At 38.0% G+C, this 9651-nt stretch overlaps 1 protein-coding gene across 1 annotated transcript; it reads right to left on the reverse strand.

Moving 5' to 3' along the window:
- Positions 1-780: 780 nt before the first annotated feature.
- On the reverse strand, positions 781-9446 carry CHGA (chromogranin A). Its single transcript, XM_039365902.1, has 4 exons — positions 9202-9446; positions 5755-6282; positions 2669-3108; positions 781-1371 (listed from the first exon to the last, which is right to left on the reverse strand). The coding sequence occupies exons 1-4, from the start codon at positions 9332-9334 to the stop codon at positions 1288-1290; spliced, it is 1185 nt and encodes a 394-aa protein (XP_039221836.1). The 5' UTR covers positions 9335-9446; the 3' UTR covers positions 781-1287.
- Positions 9447-9651: the final 205 nt, after the last annotated feature.

The following is a 9651-nucleotide window of genomic DNA, read 5'->3' on the forward strand; positions in this document are numbered from 1 at the left end:
CCTTAAGTGAGGTAATACAACCCTACCTAGATGGATGTGTTTGTAATTGTATTTTGGATGTTATGAGATGGCCCAGAAGCTTTTGGAAGGGGCAACTCTTAAGAAAGCTAAATCCTCATCACTAATTCTAGGAGGCCCAGATATCCATAGCCATTTAGTATTACTCCCCATCCAGACCCTTATGGCCTCCAGGCATTGGGACAGTTGATTGACAGTGCTATCAAAATGACCCATCCCACTGATGAATACTGTGGTCTTATACTTCTACACTTGGCTGGCACAGTTGATCTGCAGATGGCAAAAATAGTTTATTAAAAAGGGTTACATTTTAGGAATAGACATAGAGCTTGATTTCTGTCTTTGTGTGTCTTCCTCTCAATTCAGTGGATGCTAAAAGAAACATTTCACTTTCTATAGCAGAGGTGGATACAAATAATTTGAAGAGGCTATTTGAAAAGTTATTGAAGCCTGCATATAAGCCAATGGCTGCAAATTGTCTATCCTGCTTTAGAAAGTACAACTCTCCTTGTTACCTTCTTAACATAGTGAATTGAACCCAGCCACACAGCATGCATATACAGGCCAAGTTCATTCAGTGCACTGAGCTATTTTTTTACCTTACAAAATGATTAGATTTATTCAAAAAACCAGGGGAATTGTGTGTGAATTCATATCTATGTACAGAATCCAGAATCGGCACTTTAATCACTGCACTGTCTTGAGTCTTTGCAAAAATTATCTAAAAGTACATTAGATTGCAGCTGAAATAGGCAAAGAAGGGAGACCAAGATTGTGTCTTTTATTTTCTCCTTAGTTTTTACGTAGAATATATTGCAGTCAAGAGTGCTATCTTTAAATCAGAACATTAACAAATTATTGCAAGTAATTTTATCCAGGAAATCTAATGGGATAAATAATTCTAGAAAGCTGATAATGAAGGGAAGAGAGGAGGGGAAAAGAAATAACAGGAAACTATAAATCATTTTTTCTTTTTGCAACAGAGAATATGTATGTTAAATCATACTGCTTATTATGCAATAATCCAAACATTATAAAATAAAATGAATAGTAAATCAAGCAGAAAGCAAATAAGCAAATTATGACAAAAAACAAGAAAGCATCACAACTAGAAAAAAAGAGAAATGGCTGTTTTTTGTTGTAATACAGGCTTTTGCAAAAAAAATCACCTCCTCCATTATTACTTTATTGTCTTAAAATAAAATGCATTGTTTAAAATAGTGATTCAACATTTCTGATGTCTTGCTCCCATGTTATGTTGTCGAAGCATTAACCTCTTCTCAGGGCATGGAGCTTGCGGGCAACTTTCTCTAGTTCCGCTTCAATTGCAGCCAAGCTTTCCAGTTCTTGGTCCTAAGAGAGAGAGAAAAAAGTTTAATGATGCAAATCATTATAGCAAAATGATGTATTCACTTTACTGTTGATCTCCATCCATGTACTAACCAATGGATTCAACTACTTAACTTTTGAGAATTCAGCCAATGTTGGCTAGATGCATTTATAAAGCTGATTTCTATGAAGTTAGAGTAAGGGCCTATCTTCCTCCAACTTAGTCCAACTTCAGATGTTTTGGAATATAATTCTCCTAACTCTACAGTCAAATTCACATCCTATATCAATTAGCTTGTTACAAGTGCCAAGAGAGGGTTATATATGATACAGGTTACAATTTAAGGAAGATCGGTCTGTACTATCTGGCAATAGTTCCTCAAATTCCCAAGAAGACCTATCAGCCTAACCTAAAATAGTTAAGGACTGAAGCTCAACTTTCAGTGCCTACTATGATTCTTCTCTGGCTTCATTCCTAGGATGTTCTACTGTTCTGGATATTGGGAGAGCACAGCCTGCAGCACGAAGTGGTTACATGGAGCCAAGCACAAGAATATTTACAAGGTCCTGTCTGCTGAATTCAGTCCACAAGATAAAACTATATAAAAAAAAGCCGATTTTCCTGATGCCAAAAAGAATTCATGATTGTGAAATACAGTACTTCATGAATATTACAACTGATGGTTACTGTCTTTAGTAGACCCACTATTGTTCTTGCATGAATGCATGTCTAAATGGATGTGCCCCTGTCGTGTTTCATTTTCCTCCCATCCATACAGCCAAACAAGTATGAACCAATGAGACAAGAGTTTTTTCCCCTCTTCTTTTTTCACCTTGTACTCAGCTATGGCAAAGAGGTTTCTTTTCCTATTGGTACCTGAGCAACTGTTACCAAGGTTATCTTGTTGATTCCCTGTTGCATTGTTAAACCAATTCCAGAAAGGTGTAAACAAGCCAAAATAGAATAGAAAAAAAAGAAATAATCACCTAATTTTGTGATTCATTAAGTGGGATTATTTTGTTTTGGAGACAAAGCTCTGCAGCTACAGAGCACCAAAGGAGAACTAGAAAAGGGGTGGGGCAAGCCTTTATATGTTGTCATGAGTAAAATTAACTCTATTGTGAGGTCAAATGAAATAAGTGCCGCAGGCTGTCACTTGTTTTCTTTCCACCTCTAAATAACAGCACTCTGGTGCTGATGATGATGGGTTTCTATTACTGACTAGAGCAAGTTGGACATCTTACCTAATAATTTTCAGCATTCTTCTGGCTTTTGACACTTTATTCAAAACATGGTTTCCACAAGAATGTGTCAACCTACCTCTGTCCTCCTGTTTGCACTTCCCTCTTCATCCTTTTTTTCTTCAGGTATGGGAAGAAGTGGAAAACCTTGTTCACTGTCCTCTTTTGAATGATGCTTCTGAAGCCTCCTTGCTTCATCTTCTGGAGACTTATGGAAGTCAACTGTGTTGTGGGATTTGAAAGCCATTTTCATGGATCTATCTGGGTCTTCATCACTTTCATTCTCCTCTGCACGCTTTGTAGTAGTCAGTTGTTTGGCCAGCTCATCCATCTTGTTCCATCTCTTAGCATCTTCTACATCTTGGAAAGAGGTTTTTTCCATCTCTTCACTTTTGGAATCGCTGTCATGGGAGGAGTCATCATCCTGCCTTGTTCCATCTAGAAAGCGATGCTCTCTACTTTTCACATTATGATATTTATCTTTTTCTTCTGAGAAATTTTTGCCATCATCTTGATTATCTATAAGAAAAATAGATGTAAGGAGAGAAGCCATTTTCCATAACTATAATTATTTTTTCTTAACCTGGATGAGGAATGAGATTTGATGCATTGAGTCCAGTTTACCATATTAACTACTTTTTCAGTAGGGCAGAAAATGATGTTGAATCCTAACCATATTCAGTGTAACTTGCTTTGTTATACATAGCTATTGTAAAATCAATTAGGATCTCAGAGTATGCACAGGGGGTTAATTCAGTTAGCCATCACAATGGAATAGCAAAGCACTTAGACTTATATACCACTTCATAGTGCCTTACAGCCCTCTCTAAATGGTTTACAGAATCAGCATATTCTCTCCAACGATATGGGTCCTCATTTTACCGACCTTGGAAGGATAGAGGCTGAGTTAACAATCGAACTGCTGGCAATTGGCAGAATTAGCCTGCAATACTGTATTATAACCACTGCGCCACCACAATACTTTCTCTGAGGATTGCATAGTTACCCTGTGGCAACTGTCCCCAATCATATGCATCTGAGAACACTGGACTACAACTCTCGATCAGTGTGGAAAATTGCTATAGCTCAGTGAGCCTTCTATCAGCTTTGAATTGTTTCATTTGTTTGCCCAGGATTGGAGATTTAACCACTGTAATTTAGACTTTAGTAAATTACAGAAATGAGTACAATATTATAATATCTATTTCATGTTTAGAAATATAGTTGATGCAAAATATTTTAATATATAGTTTTACTTCATACGTGATATGTTGTAACTACTGGCTGTTAACATTGTTGATATTAACTTTTAAATTCATAATGAGTTCAATTTAACACAAGAAACTATTTCCATTCCTTTGACACCTGCTCCTGTCATATACAATTAAGAGCTTACATATAAGAAACAAGATCTTCTCTGTTGTCACTCCAATATTTAAGAAAACTGTTTCCTGCAGGGCTCAAATATGCTTCTCAAATAAGAACATATGTCTTCTCCAATTTATTTCCTATAGCAATACTGGATTGCAATTCTTATAATTTCCCAGCTAACATATCCCTTTGCTGGAAATTGAAATCCTACAGAACTGGAGGCACTATATTATGAAAGGCTGAATTATTATTTGGAGAAGATTAGAGAATATCTTTTGTTGTTGTTGTTAATTGCGAAGTCGTGTCCGACCCATCGCGACCCCATGGACAACGTTCCTCCAGGTCTTCCTGTCCTCTACCATCTTCTGGAGTCCATTTAAGTTCACACCTACTGCTTCAGTGACTTCATCCAGCCACCTCATTCTCTGTCGTCCCCTTCTTCTATTGCCCTCAATCTTTCCAGCATTAGGCCCTTCTCCAGTGAGTCCTCCCTTCTAATTAGGTGGCCAAATATCTTTGGTGACAGTCTTATTTGCTGAAATAAATGTATGTAGGGAGCATGGTTTTCTTTTGTTTTTTACAAAAATCACTAAAATTGATATCCCACATATTCATGCAATTAATCAAAATTCATTTATAGTCCAAATATAAGAAAAAAAGACTAACAATACAATATCTGTAAAAAGGAATAAAAATGTGAGATAAATACTGAAATAATGAATAGCTAATATTCAATAGCATGAGGGAGGTATCAGATGGTTTACAATAGCCAGGACTATAGATAAAAATTTTGCAATCTTCTTAGAGTTTTCTCAAGAGTGGTCAACCAGAAGAAGGGTAATGGCCTCCAGGTTGCAATGAAAATTAGAGTTGTGTACATGTATTAAGTTCAATCACCATTGACTGTACAGTAGACATTTTAATAGCATACGTGAGATAGATTCTAGCTCCAAGTTTGACCAAAAACAAGTTTGGTTTTTATATGGGAGACTTACATATTTATTTTTATGTATTTTATTTATCAAATTTATACACCATCCATTTCACCTAAGTGGCTCTAGGTGATTTGCAAATAAAAGCCATACAGCCAAATAAAAATATAGATAAAAACAAAGTTAAAAACAGTGTATAAATACTGTAAGTTAAAAACTTAAAAAGGCAGAGGAAGAACCCTGAAGCCACCAACCATTTAGGCTTATGTACTGTCCCATAGTGCTTTACAGCATTCTCTGGGTAGTTTATAATGTAAAAACATTATTTGCAAATTGTCCCCAACAATCTGAGTCCTCATTTCACTGACCTCAGAAAGATGGAAGGTTGAGTCAACCTTGAGCCTGTCAGGATCAAACTCCAGGCTGTGGGTACAGTTTGCCCGCAATATTGCATTCTAACCACTGCACCACCAGGGATCTATTATTAGATGTTGTCTTAATAGATAGTGCCTCAATTTGGGCCAAAGAAAACAGCTTATTATGAAGAATATATAAAATATACTTAGGAATAGTCCAGGGAGAAGGAGGAATTATGCTATAAAAGCGATGGGGAACAATGACTCTATCATTTTGGATAACTAAATCCATATCCTCTGCTTCAGTTAATCCCAAAGCTAGTAGCGCTGGCATGATAAGATTGCAAAATGCGAAGTAATCATTAATTTGTCATCAGCAGTGAGGAAAAGCTATCTAGCAAGGAAGTTCCCCAATAGACTTGCTTCAGCCAAAATCTAAAAGATGGCAAATATGGGTCCACTCCACATATTAGAAGTCAAGTTTGAGCCCAGACTGATAGACATACCATCTTCCCTTTGATCATCCACATTATCTGAATTGGTAGGATGTTCCTCTTCAGAAGCATTCCTCTCTTTCTCTTCTTGTTCTTCATCCTTTACTTCATCCTTTTCTTCTTTATCCTCTTCTTCCTTCTCAACCTGCTCTCTGACCTTACCATCTTCTTCCTCCTTCCTTTCTTCCTGACTCTCTTTGAAAACATGCTCATTCTCATCCTCAGATTCCTCTGTCTCTGCAACTTTTTCAACTTCCTGGTGTGTCAGCTTAAGTACATCATCTTGCCTGATGTCACTGATACGATTGTCTATTGCATCACTCCAAGGCAAGCCTTCCATTTCATCAACTTCATTGCCCTCAAACCCTGTTATATTCTCCTTTTCATCCTCAGGATCAACACCTCGAATCCTTGGCTCTTTCTCTTCCAAGCTATTTCTCTCCTCTTTCAAAACATTCTGTTTATTCTGAAAAGACTTTTCCGTTTCCAGCTCAGCCAAAGAGGCAGTTGGCTTCTCATTGTGGGTCCCCTCTGATGCATCTGAGAGTCAAAAATAGTAGAAATAAACAGAAGATGGATAGAAAGCCATATTAAAACAGAACCGCAAACTCAAAGTACATCAATTTCGCATGTTCTTTTGGACAACATTATATATTTCTTACCTGCTTTTATTTAACCCATTGAACAACATATTTTCCCCCATTTACTATTTTGAGATTATATTTCATGCTTTAAAGGTAGACCAGACTATTCTATTTCTAATCCTATTCCATTAATATATGAATTTGTTATCCTATCTATAAATTGGAGTAAATGAAGCTCGACATCACTGGGTTTTAGCCATAATTTAGAAAAGTATAAGGTCTGGATTAAGTTATATTCTTTGTTTATCTTGGTTAAGTATTCCCAGGAAGATTTTTCGATAGGTACCTTACAAATTATTCCCTGTTCCGATGCAAACAAAAGAATGTCTAGATAGAATGCTTTTTATAATATGGAATAAGAAAAATATAACTGAAATGAATTGTTAAAGTCTCACTTCTCCAAAACTTTCACTTTAAGTCTGCAAAAAGTATCCTGGGACTCTGGGTTTTTTGCCACCACACACTAACTTTGCTCTGCTCCTACAATTTCTTCAAAAAACGTGGTTAGTTTGCTACAAACCTAAAACTAGATTAATTCCTACTAACCCTAGAAATCTTCATGTGCATTGACACATCAGAGAATTTGTTGTTCAGTTGCTAAGTCATGCCCGTCTCTATGCAACCCCGTAGACTAGCACGCCCAACCCTTTATCCTCTGTTATCTCCAAGAGTTTGCCCAAATTCATGTTCATTGAGCTAATGATACTGTCTAACCAATCAGAGAATTACTGTTTGAAATATAACTGAGGAAGGTAGAATAGCTCAGATATTTGCACTTCTTTTTCCAACAGAACAGAATAACAGAAGTGGAAGACACCTTCTAGTCCAACCCCTGCTCAGGCAGGAGACCCTACACCATTTCAGACAAGTGGCTGTCCAGTCCCTTCTTAAAAACCCTCAGTGATGGAGCACCCACAGCTTCTGAAGGCAACCCATTTCATTGGTTAATTGTTCTCACTGTTAGGAAATTTCTCCTTAGTTCTAGGTTGCTTCTCTCCTTAATTAATTTCCATCCATTGCTTCTTGTCCTGCTTTCTGGTGCTTTGAAAAATAGGCTGAGCCTTTCTTTTTGTGGTAGCCCCTCAAATATTGGAACACTGCTATCATGTCACCCCTAGTCCTTCTTTTCACTAAACTAGACATGCCCAATTCCTGCAACAGTCCTTCATATGTTTTAGCCTCCTCCCCCCCCCCATCTTTGTTGCTCTTCTGTGCACTCTTTCTAGAAACTCAACATCTTTTTTATACTTTGTGACTAAAACTGGATCGAGTATTCCAAATGTGATCTTACTAAGGCATTATAAAGTGATACTAACACTTCACGTGATTGTGATTCTATCCTTCTGCTAATGCAGCCTAGGATTGCATTTGCTTTTTTGGTGTCTGCAGCACACTGCTGGCTATATTTTATCATATTTCCCTGTTTTTGTTGACATTAATAGTAATTTTAAAATGATTGCTCTACTCTATGTTAACGTTGCATATGTTCTTGATTATATCCTATAGTATTCTGGAGCTGGCTTATACCAGCTTGAAAAAGCCAATTAAATTTAAATTTCCCTTTTCCCTATTTCCTTTTTTTCCTCTTTTCCAAAGCAGGAGAAAGCAGAAGAAGAAGCAATGGATGGAAACTAATCAAGGAGAGAGGCAACCTATAATTAAGGAGTAACTTCCTAACAGTGAGAACACTTAACCAGTGGAACAGCTTGCCTTCAGAAGTCGTGGGTGCTTCATCACTTAAGGTTTTAAGAAGAGACTGGACAGCCACCTATCTGAAATGGTATATGGCAGTGATGGCGAACCTTTTAGAGACCGAGTGCCCAAACTGCAACCCAAAACCCACTTATGCATCATCGGGTGCCGAGTGGCTGTGGCCCATTGGCTGGGCGTGGCCCACTGTGTGGGTGTGGCTGTGGTGGCAACGGCAGACTGGATGGGACTAAAAAGTTCAATCAATCAATTCCAACTTTGCAAGATTTTTTTTTCCCGCAAGAAGTTGAAATTGACTGATTGAAACTTCCTTTTTTTTTGCACACGGCGGCGGAGGCCTAAAGCGAAAAGGTTTTATAAAACCCAGCTGAAGGCCTAGGACTGGGGTGATGGCGCACGTGCCCTCAGAGAGGGCTCTGAGTGCCGCCTCTGGCACCCATGCCATAGGTTCGCCACCACTGGTATATGGTCTCCTGCTTGAGCACGGGGTTGGACTAGAAGTCCTCCAAAGTCCCTTCCAGCTCTACTCTATTCTGATTTTGATTCTGATTCCTGGAATTCTGTGAACTGGTTGAGAGCAAAGCAGAGTCACCATGCCTAGTGCACTAATCAGCTCTTCTGCAACTAGTGGTATGGTGCAGTAGCAATAACAGGGCTAGCAGAGCTGATTATTAAACATGTACCAGCACACCAGTGGTTATATTCCTGCTATTTGGAATCTATGAAGTGTGGCTTTTGTTAATCTGTTGTTGTACAGTGCAATTCAGGAAGGAGAAATTTACACCTGGCTATTAACATGTGTGGGTTGTCAATATTTGAAGTAATTTTTGCTCAACAAAAAAGCAAAGAAGAAGCAATATGCTGTTTGTAGCTGTTGGTGATATAATTATCCTTATTAACTAAGATCAGCACTGCAGAAGGTTTTTAGATGTTATCAAAAAGTTTCCTTGCTGTGAACCAATGTGAAAGCAATAGGGAGATGACCCAGTCACAGTTGTTACAGAAACCAGTTTGGCTGTGAAGCAGGTGTGCGTCCCAAATGTGAAATAATATCCACATTTACAGTGCTTGGGAAGGATTATGTAGGGGTTATGCTGACATCAACCTCTTTCCGTGTTCCCATTGCCTTGGCTTTCAAGGACTTCAGAAAGCTCATCTTCAAACCCACTGTTTTTCTTCTGCTGCTCTGTTCTTTCGCTTGCTCCTGTTTCACAAATGGAAAATAACAATAGAAACATTTTTCACCACTTCTTTTGTTGTCATCATCATCATCAATATGTGTCCCCTCACCATTACAAATGTATACTACACTAAAAGTCAAATCTAAAGGTCCAATATCCAATATTTCAATATCTCAGGGGTTGCCACAAAGAAGAGAGAGTCAACCTATTCTCCTAAGTACCTGAAGGCAGGACAAGAAGCAACGGATGGAATCTAATCAAGGAGAGAAGCAACCTAGAACTAAGGAGAAATTTCCTGACAGTTAGAACAATTAACCAGTGGAACAACCTGCCTCCAGAAGCGGTAAATGCTCAAACACTGGAAGTTTTTAAGA

Source organism: Crotalus tigris, unplaced genomic scaffold (assembly GCF_016545835.1).
Source record: "Crotalus tigris isolate CLP2741 ecotype Arizona unplaced genomic scaffold, ASM1654583v1 scf7180000020201.887925, whole genome shotgun sequence".
Lineage (NCBI taxonomy): Eukaryota > Metazoa > Chordata > Lepidosauria > Squamata > Viperidae > Crotalus > Crotalus tigris.